This window comes from Saccopteryx leptura, chromosome 2, assembly GCF_036850995.1.
Source record: "Saccopteryx leptura isolate mSacLep1 chromosome 2, mSacLep1_pri_phased_curated, whole genome shotgun sequence".
Taxonomy (NCBI): Eukaryota; Metazoa; Chordata; class Mammalia; order Chiroptera; family Emballonuridae; genus Saccopteryx; species Saccopteryx leptura.
This window is the reverse complement of record NC_089504.1, coordinates 306,475,541-306,502,068: the sequence shown is the minus strand read 5'-3', so window position 1 is coordinate 306,502,068 and position 26,528 is coordinate 306,475,541. Positions and strand designations below refer to the sequence as shown.

The 26,528-nt window shown below is 48.5% G+C and overlaps 1 protein-coding gene across 1 annotated transcript in view; it reads right to left on the bottom strand.

Moving 5' to 3' along the window:
* STRIP2 (striatin interacting protein 2) overlaps positions 1–26,528 on the bottom strand; it is a 45,437-nt gene extending 18,909 nt beyond the window's left edge. The window contains exons 1-16 of the mRNA XM_066362654.1: positions 26,310–26,528; positions 20,142–20,211; positions 16,506–16,580; positions 15,078–15,212; positions 13,293–13,413; positions 12,435–12,503; positions 12,129–12,235; positions 11,318–11,445; positions 9,741–9,944; positions 8,312–8,547; positions 8,018–8,083; positions 7,252–7,315; positions 6,406–6,477; positions 2,610–2,684; positions 1,735–1,832; positions 1,148–1,274 (exon numbers count right to left, since the gene is read on the bottom strand). Coding sequence (XP_066218751.1) covers positions 1,148–1,274; positions 1,735–1,832; positions 2,610–2,684; positions 6,406–6,477; positions 7,252–7,315; positions 8,018–8,083; positions 8,312–8,547; positions 9,741–9,944; positions 11,318–11,445; positions 12,129–12,235; positions 12,435–12,503; positions 13,293–13,413; positions 15,078–15,212; positions 16,506–16,580; positions 20,142–20,211; positions 26,310–26,462 — 1,800 coding nt within the window. The 5' untranslated portion in view covers positions 26,463–26,528. The remainder of the gene's footprint in view (positions 1–1,147; positions 1,275–1,734; positions 1,833–2,609; positions 2,685–6,405; positions 6,478–7,251; positions 7,316–8,017; positions 8,084–8,311; positions 8,548–9,740; positions 9,945–11,317; positions 11,446–12,128; positions 12,236–12,434; positions 12,504–13,292; positions 13,414–15,077; positions 15,213–16,505; positions 16,581–20,141; positions 20,212–26,309) is intronic.

Genomic DNA, 26,528 nt, shown 5'->3' with positions numbered 1-26,528 from the left:
AACCTGCCATGGACACAGACCCTGCAGGGGCCTCTGTGCCCTCTGAGGACCTGCTCTCCCACCAGCAAGCTGGGTTTTAACTCCATAGGAGGAAATAGGGCAGAGCCTCTGTGCAAGAGTGAGAAGCCTCCTCTCCTCTCCATGGGCTCACCATCCATTCACTGCTCCCGTCTTCCCCTATACTTTGGCAATGCCTACAGCACCAAGTCCAAACTCTTCAATGTGGCACACAATGCCTTCATGGAGGAGCAGGTTAACCTTTCTTAGCTTTGGTTTTCTCATCTATAAACCAGGGATAAAACAAGACCTACCTCACAGGGCTGAGAAAATTCAATGAGATCTCACACAAGCTTAACCAAGTGCCAGCCACATTACAGGCACTCAGTAACTGTGTGCTATCATATGTATTAGGATCTGTCCCCTGTGGTCCCCTCCAGCCTCCTCATCTTCCCTGACCCCAGGCACAACTCGAGCAACATGCAATCAGTTTCCAAAGTGACTCTGCTCTCTCCCTTCTGGCCTTTCACAAATTAGCTTTTCTGCTTGAATTGCTTCCTGTCCTCTTTCCCTGACAACTCCCCCATCGTTGCTACCATCTCTCTAGGACTCAGGTTAGAAGCTACTTCTCTACCTCGGGCCGGATTAGGCATTTCCATGCCAGCCAGTGCTTACCTGTATGCCAGTACTTACCACTCTGCAATTGGATCTTTATGTATCTGCATCCCTCACAAGACCTCTAAGCCCTTAGGAACCAAAACTGTGCCTTATTCACAATATATCTCCAATGTTGAAAAAGTGCTTCACATATAGAAAACTATGCTTAATGTGCTACCCCCCCCCCCATTTCTGCAGAATGCTTGACTCCTGTCCTCAGTTGTTTCAAGACTGGCTGGGCATATTCCCAAGAAGCTAGAGGTTCCCACCCACTACCCACATTACCCACAGACATCTACACCTTTCTAGGACAGTTCCCCACATCCCGCACCATGCCCCCACCCCAAGCTTGTGCAGCAGCTATCTGGAGTCCCTGAGTGAGAGAAAGGAAAGGCTGAAAGGTGCTCAGCTGGCCTCCCAGGACCCTGGAGTCCCTCTCTGAGGAGCCCGGGAGAACACCAGGGACTGCGGGGCAGCCCTCCTAGCCGCTCACCTGGTAGATGTGGTTCAGCTTGAAGTGTTTGAGGAGGAGCAGAAGCAGGGCAGAGATGCTCTTTACAATGATCTCCTTGTGCCTGTTCACATCGATGCCCAACTTCATGCTCTGGAGAACAGTGATGCTACAATGAGGACAGCAGGGGTCAGTACAGATGGGGGCATGAGAGAGCTCTAACGTAGACCCAGGCATTCGGGGGTCGGATACAATATACACAAGAGAGCCGGGACTTGGGAAGCCTGCACTTCTGTGCTAGGGACCCCCAGAGTTCCCACTTACAAGCCTGTCTGGGGACAAGCTCCTCTGCTCTGTTTCTCGCTCCCCTCAGGCAAGCTCAGCCCTGGCAATGCCCACCCACACACCTGTGCAGCCATCACTGGCACTGAGACCGTGCTCCAGACCCTCAATTCTGCACTAAGAAGAACACAGCACAGAGCACTGCAGTGGAAAGGGGCGACTGTGGGGGAGAAGGAGATCTCTTTGGTGACAATCCCGATGTTAACAAGCTGGGGTGGGGACTAGACAGACCCCCGGGACAGGACAGCTCAGAGGCAGCTAGCTGCAGCCCCCGAGGAAGTACTCACGGCATCTCCTCGGGCAGGACGTCAGCCAGGATATTGATCGAGTCTGTCTTAGCCTTGGAGGTGGGGGCTGCTGCCAGCAGGATCTTAAGCAGAGCAATCTGGAAAGTAGAAAATGAGAAATCCATCCCGGTCCATCTCATTCAAGAAAGCTGTTCTTCACACCACAGTGGCCCGATGAGAAGTGTTTTGAAGCCTTCTTCCAAGTCCTTCCCTCAATGCCCAGATCTTCTCGGCCTCCAGAGGGGCAACCGGGTGCCCAGTCTGAGAGGCCCGCCGTGAGGCTCAGCAGCCTGCTCTTTACAAAGCGGAAATAGAAGCAGCAAAGGCAAAGTGAGAGGGGGCAACGCCTAGAAATGAAGTGGGAGGTATAAGCAACATCTGCCTTCGTCCGCCCTCCTCCTTCCTCTCACCCTGAACCAGCACACTCGCCATTCTCAGCCCGAGGCCATCCAGGACAAGACAGACCAGAGCAGATCTCAGAGGGGCTAGGAGTACACCAAGTCCTCCTCCCTCCTGCAGGGCCCTGAGGACATCTCAGAATTCTGATGTTAGACGCAGGGGTCTCAAACTCAACTCAGCATGTGGGCCGCAGAGCAAGATGCTAGAGAAATGAAAAATACAAGTAGGCCCCTAGGCTTACTTAATTTTATCCAAAATATTTTGAACTTTGTGGATTAGTCTGCAGGCCGCACAAAATTGTTTGGCGGGCCGCATGCGGCCCACGAGTTTGAGACCCCTGTGTTAGAGGAAGCCTCGCTGGAGGGGTGCAAGCTCAGGGAACAAGCTGACAGGAGGGACAGCTCAGCTTGGAAGGGCTCTCAGCTGTGTCTTCCATGGAGCAAAGAAGGGCGGCTCTGGCCCTGCCGTCTCCTTACCATGTACTGGGGGAGGCTGTACAGCATGCCCTGGTAGAGGATTTCACACGGCGTCTCTGGTACCACCTCTTCCCCCTGTGGCAGGAAACACAGCTGGTCCAGGCCATTGCCTAGGTGGCCAAAGGCTATGTTTTCTTGGTTGTGAAGGGTGGCATGAAAAGAGCACCAGACCGGGAGTCAGATGTAGGTTCCTATCCTAGCTGTGTTAATGTCTCATTATAGGACCTTGGGTAGTCTCTCTATAGATCAGTGCGCTGCTGGTCTGGGTGACCTCGGAGGGCTCTTCCAGCCCTAGCAATCTATAATTCTGGTTTCCACGTTACCCGGAGTCAATCAGAATTCTCCTTCCCAAGTCACATCAGGAGTCAGAATTGCCAACTAGGAGATGGCTCAGACCACTGCTTTGCTGACCGCATATGAACTTAGCTGCGGCTGCAGGTATACCTGGGACAGTGGGAACAGAGAGCCCACACAGAGGCACTTCCCATGGCGTCAGCTGAGGCTGAGAACGCTGAGAGGCTCAGAAGCCAGGAATGAGATGCAGGCGACTCAACAAGAGAGGGTTAATAAGGGAGCTGGGTAACCTGTGGCCTGGAGAGGCAGGAAGGGGTATTCGCTGGAAAATCATTTTCTTTAGCCCCTACAACAGTCTTTTTTCCTTTCTGACCAGCCTCCTCATAAAGAACTTTCTTCGTCCTTTTATTGTTTCAAATTTTTATTTAATTAATTAATTAATTTAAGTGGAAGCAGGGGAGATCGAGAGACAGATTCCGCATGTGCCCTGACTGGGATCCATCTGGCAATCCCCATCTGGGGCTGATGTTCTGCCTCTCTGGGGCCCAAGCTTGAAACCAAGCTATTTTTAGTGCCTGAAGCAAAGGCTCCATGGAGCCATCCTCAGTGCCTGGGACCCACACACTTGAATCAATCAAGCCATGGCTGTAGGAGAAGAAGGTGGGGGAGGGGGAGGAGAAGCAGATAGGTGGGGGAGGGGGAGAAGCAGATGGGCACATCTCCTGTGTGCCCTGACCAGAAATTGAACCCAGGACTTCCACATGCCAGGTTGATGCTCTACCATTGAGCCAACTGGTCAGGGCCTTTCTTTGTCCTTTTAATGACCTCATCTAAGCTTTTTTATCATAGTAGGGAGACACAGGCCTCCTGTGCTCAAGGGGCTACTCAGGCCACTGTCATCTTTGGCCAATGCAGCCCTTCCTTGCCCACCATCCCTCTCTTGTAGAGCAAGGGTCACTGACATGAGGACCTGAGGCAGAGAGGAGTAACTAAGCCCCCTTTCATGCCACACAACTCAACTGCTGCTTAAATAAGCAAGGGTCTTAAGTGGGCATTCACAAGAGCCTGGCAATCCTGCCTGCTTGCCTTCCTGCTCTCCAAAAGGCCAATTTCATACCTCCTCCCCCTTCTCAAACCAATCCCCTTGCCCACAGCCCCTCAACAAATGCTAACCCTGCCTCACACTTCATGGAGGAAACGGAAGCAATTAGACAGGCACACCCTCATCTTCTCATTGCCGCGAAGGATCAACTACCTGTACTCCTATTAAAGGCCAACCCTCCACTTGTGCTTAGACTCTCACACTCTTTTCCTGTGTCAAGTACAATATCCCTCTTTCCTGGATCCTCTTTTAGGACATATACATACTCTAGTATTGCCTAGCTATGAAACACTTGCCCTTGAGCTCACATCCTGTCAGCTACCATATCTTTTCCATTTGCCTCTCAACAAAACTTCCATGTTGCCTGTGTCGACTGTCTGCCTCCTTCCACTACACTGCTTTTTCTTTTTTTTTTTTAATTTTAAAAAAAAAATTTTTATTTATTCATTTTAGAGAGGAGAGGGAGAGACAGAGAGAGAGAGAGAGAGAGAGAGGAGAGACAGAGAGAGAGAAGGGGGGGAGGAGCTGGAAGCATCAACTCCCATATGTGCCTTGACCAGGCAAGCCCAGGGTTTCGAACCGGTGACCTCAGCATTTCCAGGTCGACGCTTTATCCACTGTGCCACCACAGGTCAGCCCTACACTGCTTTTTCAACACACCAGCTCGGCTTCTGGCCCTGCCGCTTCACTCGAGGTGCTCTTTTCAAGGCTGTCAGCCTTCTTCATGTTGCCAAATTCAGCAGGCACCTCTTATCACGCTCCATTTATCAGCAGCATTTGACACAGATGATCACTCCCTTCTTCCTGAAAGACTTTCTTGTCTTAACTTTTCTGGTGTCACAATATCCTGGGTTTCCTCCCACCTCCCTGAGTGGTTTTCTGGCTCTTCTTTGCTGGCTGCTTTCCTGACTCAACATACTGGTGCTTTGACCTGAGTTCAGTCCTCTTGTCCATCTCTAATGCCTCCTGGGTTAGCTCAGCCAGATCTATGGCCTTCAACACTGTACATAGGTCAACAGCTCCCAAACTCATTGCTCTAGGCCAGCCCTCTCTCTAGAACTCCAGACCCACAGAGCTAATTGCCTGGCTGCTCCTCATGGGTGTCCCATGGATATTTAAAACTTACTATGACCAAAATAGAACTCTTGATAAAACAGAACTCCCATCTTGGCAAATGGTACTTATTCTTGATTCCTCTTTTTGCCTCTCTAGCCACACCCAACTGAATGGCAACTCTTGTCAGCTGCATTTCCCAAACACAACCCAAATCCATCCTCTCCTCCCCAGCTCCGCAACTGCTCCCCCAGTACAAGTCACCATCATCTCTCATCTTGGCTATTGATTGTAGCAGCTTTCTAATTGGTCCCCGCTTCCACCCTTTCCTGGTCCAATCCGTGCACAGCAGCCAATGTTTTTTAAAAAGATAAATCAGCCTTGGCTGGTTGGCTCAGTGGTAGAGTGTCGGCCTGGCGTGCAGGAGTCCCAGGTTCGATTCCCGGCCAGGGAACACAGGAGAAGCACCCATCTGCTTCTCCACCCCTCCCCCTCTCCTTCCTCTCTGTCTCTCTCTTCCCCTCCTGCAGCCAAGGCTCCATTGGAGCAAAGTTGGCCCAGGTGCTGAGGATGGCTCTATGGCCTCTGCCTCAGGCGCTAGAATGGCTCTGGTTGCAATAGAGTGATGCCCCAGATGGGCAGAGCATCACCTCCTGGTGGGCATGCGGGTAGATCCCAGTTGGGCACATGCGGGAGTCTGTCTGACTGCCTCCCTGTTTCCAACTTCAGAAAAATACAAAAAAAAAAAAAAAAAAAAAAGATAAATCAGATGATGTCACTCCCCTATTTAAAATCTCGACTTCCCTTTGTGCTGTGAATCAACTTTAGGCTCCCTGTCTTGGCTCATAGGCCCCGCATACAGTAGGTCCAGACCACCTCTCTGATTCCATCTCCCACAAACCCTCCACAGAGGAGGCTCTGTGTTCCAGTTGGCTTTGTGCACTATCTCTAATACTCTGAGCTGGCTCTCACCTTGTTAAGGCTGCTCCCTCTGCTTGAAATGCTCTTCCCCCTGATGTTCCTATGGCAGCTCCTTCTTGTACCTCATATCCTGGCTTAACTGTCACCTTTCCAGAGGTCTACCTACTTCAGTGCCCAATCTAAAGTAATCTACTATGTGTCTATCATATAATTCTATCTAAATTTTTTTCATTCTATCGCTTACTCTATGATAGTCTTGTTTGCTTAATTATTTATCTTTTTTCTCTTGCTTTAACAGGTCTTGAAATTAGGGACCATGCCTTGCCCGGCACACAGTCAGAGGTTCTAACAGGCACACGTGCTCTGTGACAGCATGGTAGACAGACTCCCCCCTGTCCTCTTCCTGTGCAGGACCCTCTGACTCACCAATGACATGGGGCACTTCTCCAGCTCCTCCTCATTCTTGATCTGAACATCTGCAATGGAGATGTATTTGTGCTGGGGAAGATAAGACATCAACAGGGGCTGAAGGCCTCGGTCACATGGGAACCAGCCTTTTGCTTAACTGCCTCAATGACTCAAGGAAACTTCGTGTTTATGGGTCTATCATCCCAAATTGGCCATGAACTCTCTGCAGGCCGGAGTCACATTCACCTTTGCATCATTAACACTGAGCACAGTGTTCCATATACACTGTTTCTGTTTGTTCCATGTTTCTAATATGTCAAAGACCAGCACTGACCTTCAACCCAAATGCAAGGGGAAGCCAGGGACAGGCCCTTGCCCCTGGACTGCTGACCTGTGGGTTCTGCTGCATGTGTGTGTGTGTATAGAGTGATGCTGATGGGGTAGGGAGGAGTCAAGGTTTGTGCAAGAGATGGCTACTCTTGGTCTTTGTGTCTCACATACACTTTAGATGCTGAAGTAGCCTGCAACTCAGTCCTGGGCCTTTGGAGGTTAGTGGCCCTACAAGGAGAGAGAAGTGAGAGGAAAGGAAGTGAGGAATGGGGAAAGAGAGAGAGAAAAGTGGGAGGAGAGAAAAGGAATGAGAGGAAGAAAGAAGAACCTTTTCATCTATCTGAATGTAGGAAACTGGTTAAGTTGGGAGAGATCCAATTTCTTCCTCTTTGGCCATAGTGCTTTCAGGAAAATGTAGAATAATAGATTCAGAATGCATCTGGTAGAAGAGCCCCACCCAGTACCAGGACCCCACTAACCCAACTTGCCTTTATGGCTCTCTACCCCTGAAGACTGAGTGCCCACCCCTGTCACCTGCTTTAGGGTCTTCACACTCTCATGGATGGGCCTGGGTAATCCAACCAAGGTGTCCGTGTCCCTGTGAAATGCAAGATACACCAGCTTATAAGCTTCAGAAGTACAGAGAACTACTGATACCCCCTGGAGTCACAGAGACCACGCCACTTTCAACACCGGGCACCCTAGATTTTTCTTTGCAAGATTCCGGATCCCCCATCATTGCTTTAGGACACAGAAAGAATGGTACATGGAAATGTTCCCCCAAATTAGGATTTTTGTGTAGTCTTTGAGGAATTACTTTGTTTGGGAATAGTAGGTTCCTATTTAAGAGGGCATGAAGCCCAATGGCACTTTTGACAGTAAAACACCAGTAACAAAGCCTTCTCAGGTTTTGGAGAGGTCAGTGGGAAGGATTCATGAGGGTGGGGTGATGGTGGAAGATTGGATCTATTCTGACCATGTCCCTTCTTCATAGAATTCTGGCCTCTGAGGGAAGGAAGAACCCCATTTAATCCAACACTCTCAGGAGGAAATTGAAGCCCAAGAGGGATATGACTTGTTGTTCGAGGTCCTATATTGGCTAGGAACATAAAACTTCTTCTAGGAAAACGGAAGGAAGAATTCCATGGAAATAACCCAGAGTAGTTACTGGGAGTTGCCGGATGGCCTAGTAGCTCTAGGTTGCAACATGGCTAATGGGAAAAATCTCTCCTTCCAAGCCACCATGCTTCTGGCCCCATAAGAACCACTCTATAGCCATGCTGACCATTCAGTCACTTACTGTCCCAGAGTGAATCCGATGAACTTGTTCCTGCTTAGCTCCAAGAAGTGCTCAATATCCTTCTGTCTGAGAGGATGGTGGAGAGATGAGCCCCAAAGAAGGGAAAGAAAGCAAACCTTGAGAGAACCTTTCTGGGCTCCGACCCCTCCAACTGGAAGATTGGAGCAGTGCAGGGGAGGGCGCAGCCAACAGAGAGAACTCCAAACCTAGGAGTTCCGACTCCCAGACCAGTGTGTTGTGAATACATGGACCACTCCACCCTGGAGCTGGGGCCCCTGATTCTATCAAACATACCTGACCTTTGGGGCCCAGGGTAGGCCCTTGGGAAAAGCCACCCGCTCAGCAGAGAGGGGTGCCTGCGAGGGGGGAGGAGGCACCAGAGGGTCCTGCTCTAGCAGGTCTAACTCTCCATCCAAGGTCCGCTCTCCATCGCCAGCAGACTCCTCTTCCTCCTCTGCAGCTGGCTCCTCAGTCTTAAAGAGGTCTCTTTCATTGTAAATGTCCAGGCTGTCCTGCTTCGTGAGGAGTTGCTGGGGGTGGGGGAGGAAGGGATGCATTGATCTCACCCTGGGCACCCTCATCTGAGGCCACCCCTTCCCACAGCCTGTCAGACCTCAGGGAACATGGACTAAGAACTCAGCTTTTGTGAGAATATCCCCTTCCCACCTCAACCCTCCTGTCCCCAACAGGCCCAATCCCAGGACAAGCAGCTCTCAGACAACCATGCCAACAGACAGGGAACAGAGCATACATGAACTGGTGCCTTTTTTTTTTCTTTTTAAACCAGTGCTTTCCTTCCTAATTATGCTCTGCTTAGGTGAACATTCAATTACTCTGCCTTCTGTGAGCACACACCAGCTGGCTGGTGAGGAAGAGGAGGACAGAAGCTTGCTTCCACGCAGAGGGAAGCAAGTGTGGAATTTTAAATCTTGTCACAGAAAGAGAAAGATTGGACAGAAATAGGCCAAAAAGTTAACAGTCACTGCCTCTGGTTGTTAAGATTGTGGGTGATATTTTTCTTCCTTCTCATTTTATATTTGTCCCAAATTTTCTATAATGAGTAAGCATTACTTTATAAAATGAAAAATAAAGGTTAAAAAAAAAAACTCACTGAAGACAATGTCAGCTAGATCAGTGAGGATGACTGTCTGGCCCTGACGCCCGCAGTGGGTGAGACCAGGCAGGTTAGTTCATGGGAGTATGGTCAGGGGTCTCAGTGCCACTTGTCATTTTGACCTTTCCAGAGATGCGAAATACACCTAGACCTTAACCTGTCATCTCCCAAATGTGAGCTGCTCGTTCCAGAGCCAGACAAGAGCATGACTGACTCAGAGTCAACCTTCTTGCTGCTGAGAAAATGCTTAAGTGCCTCACCCCCAGGCACACAGATTTCCTGGGAACCCTGTTCCAGTGCCCCGGGTCCCTACCCCAAGATCATTCCCTAACCTAACTCTTGTACAGGATAATAAGGGACTTCAGGCCCTGAGACCCAGGCCAATGACCCTGTAGCTAGATATCACAATGCTGCTTCATGACAGGTCTGTCGGGGCTGGGGGTGAGAGGCCAAAGCATAGACCCCCGGGTTTCAGGTTGATCATAGGGCCAACCAGGGGCAGAATGAGCCGGGCCATTCACTGTCCTTTCCTAGCACATCCAGAGTAGCTTAGAATCTTCATTTTTGGACACATAGTGTCACAACACCGCTGTCTGCTTTAGTCCATACCCTTCGAGAACCACGGCGGCCTCGCAACTTGGAGGGCGGTGGTGCCAGCTGAGACTCGCCCAGGTCGAGCGTATAAGAGGGCGGGGAGGCGGCGCGCATGCTCTTCACCACCTGGATGCTGTCCTCAGCCAGGGGCGGCAGGCCCAGTTCTGCCCGCTTCTGTACTTTGAGAGCCTGAAGATGCTCAAATCCACCGAGGGTAAACTAAGGGGTGGAAAGGGGCAGAGAAGAGAGAGGAAGGGAAGGAAGTCAGAGGGCAAGGTCAGGAAAGCATGGACGGAGAGGCGCAGCCACACTCTCCAGTCCCCCTTGGGCCCCGTCCTTAATTAGGAAGTAATAAAACAGGAAGGGGCAAATGCGGTGACTAGCCCAGTCTGAGGAACTCGGGTTAGGATAAAGCATTACCTACTGACCCAGGACTGGAAGTACCACCAGAAATTAGGAAAGAGACTCTTAGGGACCCCCACTGAAAAACACGGGAAAATATATCTCCTTCTTTAAGGAACACATCCAGATGGTAAACCCCAGTCTCTCGATTTCCTCTGTGGTCACAGAGGGAACTAACTGCCTCTTGAATTCAGGGAACTCTAAGAGACAGTGTCCCCTATGAAGCCTGCCCTGGAAGGTATGTTGTTCAGCCAGTCCCATGGGGTGGGGACCAGAGAAAGGAAGGATCAGGCTCAATAATCTGTAACATCAGGCTCAATAGTCTGTAACAAAACTACAACCATACAATTATCAGGGCCTCATTTTTTTTTTTCTTTCCATTTTTAGTGAGAGGAAGGGAGGCAGAGAGACAGACTCCTGCATGAGCCCCAACCAGGATCCACCTGGCAAGCCCCCTATGGGGTGATGCTCTGTCCATCTGGGGATGTTGCTCCATTGCTCAGGAATGGAGCCTTTTTTTTTTAGCACTTGAGGCAAAGGCTATGGAGCTATCGCCAGCGTACAAGGCCAACTTGCTTGAACCAACTGAGCCATTGCTGTGGGAGGGGAAAAAAGAGAGAGAAAGAGAGAGAGAGAGAGAGAGAGAGAAAAGGGGGTGGGAGGGGTGGAGAAACAGATGGTTGCTTCTCCTGTGTGCCCTGACTGGGAATCAAACCCAGGACATCCACATGCCAGGCCAATGCTCTACCACTGAGCCAACCGGCCAGGGCCATTTTTAAAAAAAAAAGCAAATCCTTTATCTGGATGGAGGGCAGGGCACTAATCCCCACATTTTATAGCTAGAGAAATTGAGGAACAGAGAGTTGCCCAAGCTTGTCGGTATGAGCAGAAACCAGATCTCCCAACTCTTAGCCAGTGTTCTTTCCACAAAACAGCAGTTCTATCAAGGAAAGATGTAATGATACCCCAACTCATAGAGTGGTATCTCCTGTCAATCCAACAGAAAAAAGTAACCTGCTCAGACCTAGAACATCTGATTTCTCTAGGACAGACTTTTTGCCCCTCCTTGGCTAACAGCTGCCCTAGTCTTCTGCCTAGATTCCGCTTGTAGAATCAGAACAGAAGAAACTGAGGTAGCAGGGGGCACTGCTGATCTGATGAGATGGGAGTGGGGAGAATGAGCCACTCACCATGACCACTTTCCAGAGCAGAAGCAGGACCTTCTTTATGGGGAAGTGGGGAGCCAGGCCACTGCAGAACTTGGTGACCATGGAGAAGAGCAGGAGAGCAAAAGGCTCCTCATTATGCATGGAGAAGCCTGGAGGGTGTGGAGGGTGTGGAGGGAGGCAAGTGAGAGTGAGGGCGAGGGAACCGAAGGGCTGCCCCTGCGGCCCTGATTCTGGACGCACTCATCACCCCTAAGGAACTGGGAGTACTTGGTCCTGAGATGGAAGCCCTTCAAGGGCAGGAAGGGAGGCCATGGAGGTAAAATGGCTTAGCTCCCAAAGCTTGGGGTGGATACTAAACTAAAAGAAACAAATAAAAATGTTGCTTTCTGGCTGAAGGACTCAATGCATTTCGTGGATCATAACTCATTTTCCTACTTTAATGAACATGTTCTAAATCCCATTGGCTTTCATATCTTATCCCTCTCTGATGACACCAACTTATATTTGAACAGAGTTCAGTTTTCAAGGTGATTCAACTCATTTTTCACATGGGATTCATGATAGAATGGGAGAAGGGTGCCCATCTCCATTTGCGACCAAGGAGATTAAGGCATAGAAGACCTTTGACTGGTCCTAGCTCACAGACACAGGGGCAATCAAGGCAGGCCCTCATGCCTGCGGTGCCATATCTCTGTCCTAAAAGAAAAGATGTTAATTTGAAAAAAAAGAGAAAAGGAAAAAAAAAAGGCTGCCTGTCTATCTTAGGAAGATGCTGGGCTTCCCTTGACCTCAGGCACCCGCTCCCCACCCTCCCTTAAGGGCTACTTCTTACTCAGTTCAGTGCGGAAGGTCTCCCGGGCTGTCCTCCACCCGCGAGAGTCGGTTTCTCGCTCGAGGCGGATATTTTCCACCAGGAGGTACAGGACACTCAGCAGCACCCTGGGGTTACAGAAGGGTCATAAAGGTATCCAAGGTAGCCCCAGCCTACAGCCAGAGACCTCGGGGATGGTCTCTGTCGGAGTCCAACCTCATGGAGTTAATGACTTCTAGTAATCTGGGTGCTCCTGGGGTTTGAGCAAAGAGTGACCCATTCATTGCTCACCATCCCTGGTTCCACTGCCATGGCCAGCCCACTCACCGGAGTTCTGTGCTGTCAGCAATGGAGATGGCTGGTTTCCGAAGAGCACTGCTACAGGCCTGGCTGTTGCTGCCACGAGAAGGAGGGAGAGCATGGGAACCCAGAAGGTCTCTTTACTCACTGCGTCCCCACTGATCACACACAGATACATGACTACCCGCCATTCCCCAGTAATGCAGTTATACGACATTGGCCTAAGGGAAAGGAGCCCATAGGATTCCTCTGCTACTTCAGCATACCCTATCTGTGGTGAAGACAGGCAAGGGTGGGGACTGTGATATTCACTTTCTTGTAATCCCCGTGGTGGCCAGTACTGTGCTGGACATAAAACAGATGCTAAACAACATCTGATGAATAATAACCAGACTCTACCCAATCTAAAGCTCCTTGGTGATAGACATGAGACAAAACGAGGACTCAGTACAGTGAATGGAGCCAATAAGGCCACCTCTAGTGCTCTAGCCTGTGAAGGGAAGAATTGGGCTCACGGCAGGAACTGGCCCAGTCCCTCGTGAGTCATGTTCTCAGCCAGAAGAGTTTTCTCCATGGATTTCAGAGCTAGGCTGGGCTGAGAAGGTGTTTGGATAAAAAGGCAACCCACCCAAGATAGGCCCCTGAAACCCAGGATTGAAGCTGTTAAGTGGGGGCAGAAGCAGCCATTGAACTCAACGTCAGGTAGGAGAACAGAACATCAGAGAGCATGGCTGAACGAAGGGGACCTGTCAGTGTGTTTTGGATTGAGATGTGAATAGATCCAGCTCTGCAGAGATGTCTCTACAGTAAGGGAACCAGCACAGGACATAAGGTACCCCTTAAAGACGGGGTTGTCTAGGCCAGCCCTCCCCTAAGGCTTCTCACTCGATTTCCATGTGGAGTAGCTCCAAGAAGGCCGAGAAGGTCCCCATCTGATAGAGCAGGAAGCAGTTGTACCTGGACCAGTGTAGCACATCGACCTCTGAATCACATTCCCCAAAAGAGCCTAGAGGACCAGACAGTGCCATAGGGGTTGAGGAGGGGGTATCCCAGTTCTTTCCACCCTGCCCCATGATCTTAGGACCATCTCCCAAAACCTTTCCCAACAATTAGGCTGACAAATATAGGGCAAGGGCCTCTGAGAACTTCATGGGAGAGGGAAGGCACACTCCAGGGCTATGTCCAATGTACTCATCAATGTCCTATCTCAAGTTTGAGTTCCCTGAGAGGTAGATCCAGAGATGAAAATTCAAGTACAATTTATTTAGGAGTAGATCCCAGGAACCATAAGTAGAGGGAGAAGTGGGGAAGTGAGATAGGGAGGAGAGGGCAGCCTATCCCTGGGACTGAACGGGGGAAGGTCAAGGAAATACTATAAAACACACAACTCAGAGTCATCCTACTAAGAGGGGTGAGGTGGTCGGGCTATTCACTCACTAATCCTGTCAGTCACTGCTGAGTGCTGCTGGACTTGGGGAGCCCATTAATCCCCCAGCATTCCTGGCTGCCGGGTGTAGGCTGCAGAGAAAGCCCTCAAGTAAAAAGAGGAAGGTTCTGGCACCTGGAAGTTGGTCATAGCACCAGACCCAGTAGATATGGTTGGACACTGTCTTGTTTGCTACAGTCTTGTCCACTCTATTTCCTCTTCATTTATGATTTTTTGTTTTTTTAACAGAGACAGAGAGTGAGTCAGAGAGAGAGGGATAGACAGGGACAGACAGACAGGAATGGAGAGAGATGAGAAGCATCAATCATTAGTTTTTCACTGCGCGTTGCAACACCTTAGTTGTTCATTGATTGCTTTCTCATATGTGCCTTGACTGCGGGCCTTCAGCAGACCGAGTAACCCCTTGCTGGAGCCAGCGACCTTGGGTTCAAGCTGGTGGGCTTTTGCTCAAACCAGATGAGCCCGTGCTCAAGCTGGCGACCTCGGGTTCTCGAACCTGGGTCCTCTGCATCCCAGTCTGACGCTCTATCCATTGCGCCACCGCCTGGTCAGGCCATTTATGATTTTTATAGTGTTTTAGTTCCCAGCTAGTTTGTTCCGCCAATAGTCCTTTTATTTTTAATCTCAGGGTTTATGTTTACTATTCCAACTAGGTTATCTCATTTCTCTTTCCAACACCTGGTAATAGGTTTCTTCTGAAAAGCTTTCCTCAATTAATCTCATTGCGTTCTGACCATCTCCAAATTACTCATCTACTCCTGCTGCTATTTTGGCTTGAACCTTCTAAATGGCAACAAGAAACAATGCAGATGGTCCACGTGTTCATCTGTGGCACACCCCTGCCTTCCCTTAGTGTCAGGGCCAGGCCACAGACGATACAAGAAGCCTCCATGCTCAGCTGGTAGTGCATCATTAGCTCTGGCCCCTGACCCTCTTGCTAGTCTCCAAATAGTATTCTAGCCCAGGTTAAGGAAAAGAGAATCCATCAGAAATCCTGACGTGCCAGGTAAAATAAAGGTGGATTCCAAGGGATCCAGAACAGTACCTTTTACCATTTCCTCGTCTCCTTCATAGGCACCAGATTACTCCTAGCACATGACAAGATCTGTGCTTGAGAGCCAGGGACCTTTCTCCCCAGCATGACTTGCCTCATCCTACTCCTGATAACACTATTTCTCTCCCTAGTTCCCACCCCTCTAAAGTTGGCAAAGGTGGTCACTCACCTTGGGCCAGGTAAAGAACAGCACGGGCCACCTTCAGTCGCTGCTCCCTGCTGACCACCTCCAGCCGGTCCAGGAGTCGCATCACGTAGGCCTTCTGGGCATCTTCCTCCAGCTCCAGCCACTCCTTGCCCTGCACTGGGGACAGAAGGCCACAAAGATCCAGTGTCCACTGCTGCCTCCCCTTCCTGGAAAAACTCCAGATACTGTATCCACCTCTGATCTCAGCCCCCTACAAATTCTTCTCTTCAAAAGCTTCCTTATTTAGCTGAGGAAAAAAATAAGAGATGATAAAAGTAAAGGACCCAAAAAGTTCTTGCCTGAACGCACTCTGTAGCCTCATCTTTCTCCATATCCCCTCCATCCTCCATACACAGCCTCTCTCCTTTTCTTCAAGGTGTTCCCTCCGTCTTCCTACATATGCAATTCCTAGTCATCATTCCAGATCAAACACAAAATCATCTCTTTCCCACTAATGCTCCAGCCAGAAGCTCTGTCCCGGAAGATACTTCTTTATTCTCTTATGATACCATTTCCTCTTGGCCTGAGCTAGTTTTGTGATATACACATTTTCCCCTTTGCTACCTAACTATAACCTCTTTGAAGACACTGCAAATTCACCTTCACCCCTACCTCCCTACATCTCTGGCACAAAACAGGTATTCACATTTGTGGAGTTGAAAATTGAAGAGCCACTGACCAAGTAAGGGAATGGAAGTCTGAGAGAATCACAGTGTGGACACATGGAATTATTAGATGGTATTGAGAGTGCGGCAGAGTTGGAAGCAGGGGTTGAACATTAAGGTCAAGGACTAGGCTAGGCACAGGATGCTACCAGGCAACAGGGCACTGGGCCAGACCCACCTCTCCTCCCTCTGCCCTACTGGCCTTTTACGTCAGGGAAAGGGACCTAGCTCAGGCTCCTCTAGCCTCCATTCCATGGCCTCTCCACTAGAGGCAGAGGAAACGGTCCCATACTTGGGCCATGGTTATGGAGAGGATAAAGAAGGATCACATTTGTGTTAAGTGCTTTCTAGATTGGGGCGGGGGGTAGCATGGAGATAAAAGCAGGTCTCTAAGAATAAGGCTCTGAGATCACCTTGAGTCTTTTTTTCCAAAGTGAAAGGAGGGGAGGTTGTGAGACAGACTCCTACATGCACCCCAATCAGAGTCCACCTGGCAACCCGTCTGGGGCGGATGCTTGAATCAACTGAGCACCTGAGACCAACGCTCAGACCAACTGAGCGATCCTCAGTGCCCAGGTCAACACTTGAACCAATCGAGCCACTGGCTGCAGGAGGCGAAGAAGGAGAGAGAGGGGGAGAGAAGCAGATGGTCACTTCTCTTGTGTGCCCTGACCAAGAATCAAACCTGGGATGTCCATACGCTGGGCCGACGTTCTATCCATTGAGCCAACTGACCAGGGCCTACCTTGAGTCCTGAAATCTTCCTCAAAGCACCTCCGGTTAGTGGTGAATTCCAGGTTTTCAGTGTAGCTATACAATTCTGTGGCAGGAAAGACAAGACAGAGTCACATTCAGCAGACCCCTATTATCCTGGTCTGGAATAGAGAAGGTGGCATCAAAGAGCGCAAGCTCCCAATACGTTCCTGTGTCCAATTCCACTCAGAGCCAGCTTCCTCCCTTTTGGAGCAGTTAAAAATAGCCGCCGTGTCCCTGGGTGATTAAACCATCAAACCTGTCCTCCTCCTGCCAGCTGGCTGCTACAGCAGAGAAGGCAGGCTTCGACATTTGATGAGGGCCAGGAAGAGGGCTGGAGCTGGGAGGGCTTAATGTTATCACTACTGTTTCTCAGGGCTGCAGCCCCTCTGCTTGGCAACCCAGCCTGGGACTACCCTGTCCCAGGGGAAGAGGAGGGCAACACCAGTCCTGAAATTTAGAGGCAAGGTCTTTGTGCTGTTCGAGGAGCCAGGGTGAGGACTGGCGAGCATGTTAGATGGCTCTTTGGGGTTGCAGCCAGTTCATTCTCTGCCTGCTGAGTTTCCTCGAAGGATATAGAAGTTTAGGTTCCTACCCACAGCCACCTAGGCAGAGACAACATCAAACCATGTAAGAGTAGCTATGCTTGCCAAAGGGCAGCCTGTGCCCAGGAAAATCTAACTTTGCTGACAGTAGTCTCTCAATACAAAATGCAGAGAGCTTATGAGAAATATAAATGCCCTTTTCCCCTATACAGACACACATCAACACATACATACACACTCCAGAAAACTATACCAGTACCCTCACCTTATAAAGGGTGAAGAATTGAAGTCGCGAAATCATTAGGTGATAAAACAGATTTCCTCAAAACCCTGTTCCCTAACTGTGACCCTTGATATAAATTGAACTAGGTAATCCACAAAGCAAGAGAAATTCACTTATGTTCCAGCCAGTTGTCTAATGGGTGAAAAACACCTCATCTGGAAGTCATCTGAGTTCTGAGTTCCAGAGTCCTGGAGTCATCAGATGCAAGTCTCTCCTCTGAATCTTAAACTCTTCCACGCTTATAGGTGTGTGTGTGTGTGTGTGTGTGTGTGTGTGCATATTTATATATATTTAAGACTAGAGCACAAACCCAGTCAGAAAAGGAAGCACTCCCTTAGGTATTAAACTTTGTTCTTATTTTTATTTTTAAATTTTAGATCATGAACTTTCATATATAGGTAAATACAGAATACACGTAAGACACCTGTGTATCTCCTACCCAGATTAAACAAATATTAATACTTGTCATACTGGCTTCAGACATCTAAAGTTCCCTCTTCTTCTCCAGCTTGTCTTCTTTCCCTCTCCACTGTAATGAAGTCAGTGTGTATGCTTCACATGCTGTTTTTATTCTTTTACTGCATATGTATGTGCCTGTAAACAACAGATAATACTGTTCTTTTTTATTTATTTTTTTATTTTTATTTTTTACAGAGACAGAGAAAGAGTCAGAGAGAGGGATAGATAGGGACAGACAGACAGGAAAGAAGAGAGATGAGAAGCATCAATCATCAGTTTTTCATTGCAACACCTTAGTTGTTCATTGATTGCTTTCTCGTATGTGCCTTGACTGTGGGCCTTTAGCAGACAGAGTAACCCCTTGCTCGAGCCAGCGACCCTGGGTCCAAGCTGGTGAGCTTTGCTCAAACCAGATGAGCCCGCGCTCAAGCTGGGGATCTCGGTGTCTCGAACCTGGGTCCTCTGCATCCCAGTCCGACGCTCTATCCACTGCACCAACGCCTGGTCAGGCAATACTGTTCTTTTTAAAAAGTTTTTATCCAAGCAGTAACTATCATACTGTATAAATTATTTTTTTAAGAAAACTTTTTTATTATGTGTCTTTCAATAGTTCTTTTTACAAGAAAAACAGCATGATGAACATATCCATTCATTTAATTGACACTGCTCTCAAATAAGTATGCAACTGGACTTCTAGAAACATCTTTTAAACTCATTTGTTTAAGCTGGTTGATGCAAGTATATATTATTTTGTCAGTTTCTCTCCCCATCCCCACCAACATTATGTTTTTAACATTTATTGACATCGAAACATATTGATATAGTCCTGGCCGGAGAGATTAGTTGTTTAAAGCATTGTCCCAAAGCACAGAGGTTCCTGATTCGATCCCAGTCAGAAAACATATAGAAACAGATTGATGTTCCTGTCTGTCCTTTCCTCTCTGGCTAAAATAAATAAATAAATAAATATATATATTGATATAGATCAATTATTTTAATGGCTATATATTGATATACTACAGTTTATCCATTCCTCTGCTAAATTATTTTCCATGTTCCACAATGGCTGCAATAACTATTTTTGTACATGTTTTCTTGTGCCTAAGTGGTTTTTTAAAGTGTACATCTAGACTGCTAGGTCATAAGACCAAACTGCTTTCCAATTTTATACTCTGCTCCCTCATGCCAAGCACCGTATAAAAGTGCTCATTTCTCTGTACCCTCACCAACCCGAGGCTTTTAAGTTTTGTAGTTTGATGAATGTAAAACAATACTGCATAATTTTAATTTGCCTTTCCCCATTTACCAAAGTAGTTGAATATCTTTTCATATATTTATTGACTGTATAATTTGCTAACCTATGAATTTCGATTCATAGTCTTTGACCACTTCTCTTTGGACCACTTGGGTTATTCTTTCCTATCCTTCTTCTCTTTCTTCTCTTCTCTCTCCCTCCCTACACACACACACACACACACACACTCCAGATTCCAATCCTTTGTTGGTTATTAAACTTAGTTCTCTATTTCTGTCACTCATCACAAAATTTATTCCCTGTGCTTATTCACAAGAACTTCTTTAAAAATATTAGTCTCTTTTCTTTGAAAAAGCATGTCTCAAAGTGTCACTTCCACATGACAGAATATTTAAGTTCCACCCAAGGCTCCTTTATTAATAACTGGCATTCACAGCACGAGTAACATGGAGGCCCTGAATGTGAGGACATCACAGGTAGCCTGAGCTACAAATCTGGAGAGAAGCAGCCCAGCCCTCAAGGAAGAATGGGATCACTCACCTCAGGCTCAGAAACATCCAAGCACAGCTCCACTAGGATGGCTACAGGGGGTATGCCCAGCCTTGCCCAGCCGGGCAACGGTCTACAGAGTTCGTCTTCAGACATTGCTGAGGTTTATCCAAGGGGCAGGTGTTGGGAAGGCAGCAAGATGGAAGTAGAAAAGGAGAGATAATGGGATAGAGAGTGTGGCAGAAAGAAGCAGGCATGCAAAGATATGGGGGGATATGGGAAGAGAAAGAGAGAAGAAATGGGAGAGGGTAGAGAGAAAACAGACTCAAGAGTACAGCAGAAAAGAATAAAGAAGGGTGGGCAGAAAAGAGTGATAGAATGGAGAGCATCATAGCCAAGGGAGAATCCACAGAAAGAACTGTGAACACGAACAATGAGATATTTACCACTGGAGGGTGCAGAGAAGCAGGAATGTGGAGAACAGCCTTTGTTCTATAGCCACTTGTGGAGAACAGACAAGCTACCAGGGGAGATAACAAGCGTCTTCCCTCTCCTCCTGACCGTCTTCCACTCTCTACAGACCCATCTGCACCATACCTGACAACTCTGCTGCGTGCCCATCTGCGTCTCCATACTCAAATTCCAGAGTGGGGCAGTCCACAGAGCCCTGTAACAGAGAAATCTTTGCGGTAACAGATATGAAAGCTACAATCTGTGCCCATATCTGATCAACACAAACACAGACCAGAAGAGCATCTTGCTGTCTCTAGAAAATGAGATGGACAAAAACAAGAGGTAGACTGTACCCTAACTTCAGCTCTGTCATTAACCCACTGTATGATTTAGGGCAAATCTCATTCTATGAGGCCCATGGGCATGCGGTAGCGCAAAGCCACGGCTACAGACATGGGTGGGGAAAGGGGGTAAGGTGAGTTCCAGCTCGGCCACTGCTGCCCAGAACCCCGCGTTGTGGCGCCCCCACGGTCGCTCACTACACTCAAACGTGCCCTAAAGATGCACCGGGAACCCAACTGTTCGGATGGCAGCAGATCCTGCATGCGCTGGGACCTACTAACCTGCTTATAAATTATTTTAACAGAGCCCCCTAACCTCTTTAAGCATTGTGGAATATTTCCTACTAGTATATATTAGTTTTTAAATTTCTGAATCTCGACTGTGACATACTGTCACATATTATGTGATCTTGAGTAAGTTACTTAACCTCTCAGTGTAGTATAAAAAAATATATTTGGTCTTTGCCCCACCCCATCCCATTTCTGGCACAGAACTCCTAAAACCTCTGGAATTTCCTGAGTGATAGGAGTGTCTGTTATTCATAAAGAGCCCTGTCAACCACACTTGAGTTTAAGCTAAAGAGGTGACTCACATGAACCCAAAGAGAGCTTGAAGGGAGGGGCTCGCCCTACCTCCAGGGAGGAGAGCAGGCTAGAGATTGAGTTCAATCGCAATGCCAGTGGTTGAACCAACCATGTCTAGGTAATGGAATGCTATATAAAAACCATAAAACAATGAGCTGTGGGCACACCAACGTGCTAGGAGGGTAATGCCCCTGAGAGGGCATGTAAACTCTCTGCACCACCCCACCTCCATACCTTGTCCTATGTTCCTCTTTATTTGGCTGTTTCTGAGTTGTATCCTTTATAATAAAAGTGTTATAATAAGTATAGCACTTTTCTGAGTTCTGTTGAGTCCCTCTAGTGAATTATTAAGCCTGAAAAGGGTGTTATAGTAACCTCTAAATTTGTTGTTGACCAGGTAGAAGTACAGGTAGCCTGAGGACTCCACTTGTGGCTGGTGTCTGAAGTGGGGGCAGTCTCAGGGCACTGAGCCCTTAACGTGTGGGGTCTGAGCTAACTGCAGGTATTGTCAGAACTGAATTGAATTGGTGTCAGGGAATTGCTGGAAAACAACATGCTCAGCTTTCTTATCTATAAAATGAGGATAGTTTGCCTGACTAGGCGGTGGGGTAGTGGATAGAGCATTGGACTGAGATGTGGAGGACCCAGGTTTGAGACCCTGAGGTAGCCAGCTTGAGTGCAGGCTCATCTGGTTTGAGCAAAAAGCTCACCAGCTTGGACCCAAGGTCATTGGCTCGAGCAAGGGTTACTCGGTCTGCTGTAGCCTCCCAGTCAAGGCACATATGAGAAAGCAATCAATGAACAACTAAGGTGTTGCAATGAAAAACTAATGATTGATGCTTCTCATCTCTCTCTGTTCCTGTCTGTCTCTGACTGTCTCTGTCTCTGTAAAAAAATAAATGAGCCCTGGCTGGTTGGCTCAGTGGTAGAGCGTCGGCCTGGTGTGCAGGAGTCCCAGGTACAATTCCCGGCCAGGGCACACAGGAGAGGCGCCCATCTGCTTCTCCATCCCTTCCCTTCTCCTTCCTCTCTGTCTCTCTCTTCCCCTCCCGCAGCCAAGGCTCCATTGGAGCAAAGTTGGCCTGGGCGCTGAGGATGGCTCCATGGCCTCTGCCTCAGGGGCTAGAATGGCCCTGGTTACAACAGAGCAACGCCCCAGATGGGCAGAGCATCGCCCCCTGGTGGGCATACTGGGTGGATCCCGGTTGGACGCATGCAGGAGTCTGACTGCCTCCCCGTTTCCAACTTCAGAAAAATACAAAAAAAAAATAAATAAAAACACAGTGTCATTGTAAGGACTAAATGAGTTAATATATTAAAAAAATATATATAGCACATCACCCAGCACTTGGTAGAACTATAGACGGTTGCTCTACTTAGAATTTTACTTACAAGTTTTAATATATTAGAAAAAAATTTTCTCATATTACTATGCCTACCAATTTAAACAGTAAAGCAGACAGATATATATTGGTTTACTTAACCAGTTCTCCATTGTTGAACATTTGTTTTTAAATTTTCTTTACTTTATCCTGAAGCTGTAATATGCTTATAATTTTTTCATATTTAGCATCGTTCCTAAGATTTTTTTTTTTTTTTTTACAGAGACAAAGTCAGAGAGAAGGATAGACAGGGACAGACAGGAACGGAGAGATGAGAAGCATCAATCATTAGTTTTTCGTTGCATGTTGCAACACCTTAGCTGTCCATGATTTCTCATATATGCCTTGACCGTGGGCCTTCAGCAGACGGAGTAACCCCTTTGCTTGAGCCAGCGACCTTGGGCTCAAGCTGGTGAGCTTTTGCTCCAACCAGATGAGCCCGCGCTCAAGTTGGAGACCTCGGGGTCTCGAACCTGGGTCTTCCGCATCCCAGTCTGACGCTCTATCCACTGCACCATCGCCTGGTCAGGCAGGATAGATTCTTATAAAAGAAATTAATATGCCTGAATTAATATGCCTCATCTCTCTCCGTTCCTGTCCGTCTGTCCCTATCTATCCCTCTCTCTGATTCTCTCTGTCTCTCCCACAAAAAACCAAAGAAATTAATGCATGAAATCGTATATTTGTTTGACTCTTTGTACATGTGTGCCACACATATTGTATTCTATTATTTTTTATTTATTTTTATTTATTTATTTATTTTTTACAGAGACAGAGAGTGAGTCAGAGAGAGGGATAGACAGGGGCAGACAGGCAGGAACAGAGAGAGCTGAGAAGCATCAATCATTAGTTTTTCATTGCGCGTTGCAACACCTTAGTTGTTCATTGATTGCTTTCTCATATTAATTTCTTTTATAAGAATCTATCCTGACTGCGGGCCCTCAGCAGACTGAGTAACCCCTTGCTGGAGCCAGCGACCTTGGGTTCAAGCTGGTGGGCTTTGTTCAAACCAGATGAGACCGCATTCAAGCTGGCGACCTCAGGGTCTCGAACCTGGGTCCTCAGCATCCCAGTCTGACACTCTATCCACTGCGCCACCGCCTGGTCAGGCGTATTCTATTATTTTTTAAATGTTGGTCCCAACTCACAGGTTACCCCCTACAGTTTGAAAACACTTGTTTTAAATAGCATATAACATAAAAGTAAAAACAAATTAAAAAAATAAATAGCAAACATCATTTAAATTTAATGTATTGAACTATATTTTATGAAAAACGCACATCTGAATTTTGCCACAAACGTTGTCAAGGACTTCAGGAACCAATTAAACCAGGGGATCTGGCTGTGAGAGGTCTGCGGTAAATCATGTGGTAGGTTAAGAATCTTTTTATTGCCTGACCAGGAGGGTGGCACAGTGGATAGAGCGCCCAACTGGGATGCGGAAGACCCAGGTTCGAGACCCGGAGGTCACCAGCTTGAGCATGGGCTCATCTGGTTTGAGCAAAAAAAAAAAAAAAAAAAATTCACCAGCTTGAGCCCAAGGTTGCTGGCTCAAGCAAGGGGTTATTCAGTCTGCTGAAGGCCCGCGGTCAAGGCACATATGAGAAAGCAGTCACTGAACAACTAAGGTGTTGCAATGCGCAATGAAAAAACTAATGATTGATGCTTCTCATCTCTCTTCGTTACTCTCTGCCTGTCCCTGTCTATCCCTCTCTCTGACTCTCTCTCTCTGTCTCTGTAAAAAAATAAAAAATAAAATAAAGAATCTTTTTATTAAGTAAACAATTATTATCTAGCTTCCTTTTTTGGTTGGCAAGTTCATACCTAAAAGCCACAGGCAGAGGTAGGTCAATAGTGCCCCTATAAACAGTGATGTGGGTAGGAGGCTCTCTTGACTTTGCCAAGTAATTCTCTGTCAGTATTTCTTTAGAACACCTAGAGAGGAAAGAAAACCATCATCTCTCCTGAGGACTGTTTTCCACAGAAAGCAAAAGGAGGGAGGGAAGGAAAAGCAGATGGTCATCTGAGTCTAGCACCTGGTGGTGTGGTGATAGGGGGTATACCGACAGGTAGAGGCAGCTCTCCTGCTGCAGTGGAAGGTGGAGGAAAGCTAATCCCTTCAGCCAGGCAATGAGCCCAGCCAGAGAGGATCACTGCAGTTCATTTCCAAGCATGGGAAGTGCAGCTGCAGACAATCAGGAGGTAAACTGTGGTGCAGGTGGAAAGCTCTGAGTCTCTGGACACTGAACTCACTGGCAAAGGTAAAGTGGTAAGTAGGGACAAGGGCTCTGATGCCAGGAGGAGTCCTAATTCCCTCAAAGAACATGCAACATGCTCTGAAATTATTTCATTTATTAGTATATTGTCTGTCTCTCCACTCCCACTAGGATATTAGCTCCACAGGGAAAAGACATCTCGTTCATGAATTCATGGCTGTATCCCTAGCACCTAAAATACAGTAGTGCTGGGCATATAGAATGACTAACACCCCCCCCAAAAAAAACAACAACAACAACAACCTCACACTTGAGTAAGAACAATGTCTCTATGGGGGAAGGATGCAAAAGTTGCCCCAAGAGGCCAGAGGGGTACTGAGGCAGGGGAAAGGTGATGTGGATGGAACCCTGCAGGAGGGCTGAGCTCTGCCTCCCAAAGGTGAGGGATTTCACCTCCTCCACTTCTCTTTTAAAAAATGGGGTGGATTCCTACTGTCTGTATCAAAATGGAAAGCACACATGAAATCCCTTTGGAAACTGTGAGATACTATTCAAATGGTAAACTGTGGACTGGGATGCCTAAGACCTGGCCTCCCATACCAGCTCTGCCCCTTGATGGTGATGATGGTATACAGTACTAAGAGCTACTCTGAACTGACCCATTACATGCACTGTGCCTGCATTATATCAAACATTTTGCATCCAGTTATCTCACTGACTTTATGACAACCTTCCAGAGATAGTGTTAACCTCATTTTACAGAAGAAGAAACTGGGGCGCCCAAAGGTTTGGCAATTTGCCACAAGACATACAGAGAGTAAATGGTAGGGCTGGGATTCAAAACCTGGTCTGGCTCCCCAAAGCCTCGTGCTCCTGGCCACTAAGCCAGATGTATGCTTCTGCGCAAGTAACTTCTGACTCCAGATGACCTCTACAGACCCTTCCACACTTGACATTTTGTGGTCCCTTATCTCTCCCGTTCCCGCTCAGATCCACCAGGCTAGTTGATGGAGACTGGCTGGAGGAGGGGAGTGGGGGAGTGATGATAATCCAATCCTTTCATCCTCCTGGCTTAAGATTTCTTTTTTCTTTTTCGGAAGAGGAAGCGACCCAAGCATTCCTACTCCGCTGTGTGGGTTTGTATCCTGGGACAGCTTTACCCACTCACTCCTGTACTGCCCCCGCCTGAATCCCGTCTCATTAACCCTTCCAGGTAGGGTCCTGATGTCTGTGGAAGGCACTCCCTGAAGGCGCCTGCCAGCACTCCTGGGGGAGGGGTGCAGGGAGGGGGAGGGTGGAAGGACGCCGCAGAGCTGGATCGGCTCGGGGAGCCTTCGGGTGGCAGGGCGGCTGCTCCCCACGCCCGCCCCTCTCCACTGCGGCGGAGCTCTGGACTCCCACCCCCCACACCAGTCACCCCACCTCTCCGCGCCTGTGCGCTCCTGTGTAAATCGAAGATACGAATTTCTACTTCAAGGGACTGCAGCAATCAGTGGGATAAATATTTGAGAAGTCCCTGGTCTGCTCGAGATCGCGCTGCATCTCCTGGAGCGGGGGCCGGGGGGGCGAGAAAGCCCTCGACCTGCCCGCAGCAGAACACGGGCGGAGAGGGACCAGCGGCCGCAGAGCCAGACTGCGGCGGACCCCGCAAGCGCCCGCTCTAAGGGGCGACTCTGGGCGCGCTGGGGGGCGCAGGGCGGGAGAGGGGGCCCGGCCGGATCACCTCGGGCCCCGCTTCCCGCCCGTGGACGCCTCCCGGCGCCAACAGAAGCTCTCTGGGACCCTCACCTCCGACTCCCGCCGCTGGCTTCTGAACGCTTCCCGGCCCTTAGGCGACGCTTGCTTCCCTTTGCCGCCGCCGTTGCCGTTGCCGTTGCCATTGCCATTGCCATTGGCGCGCGGGCTCCCCGCTGCCGCTGCCGCTGCCACCGGGTCCTCCATGCAGCTCGGGTCAGCGACTCCCCTCAGCTGCTCTGTGCTCTCTGCCCCAGGCAACCCCGCCGCCGC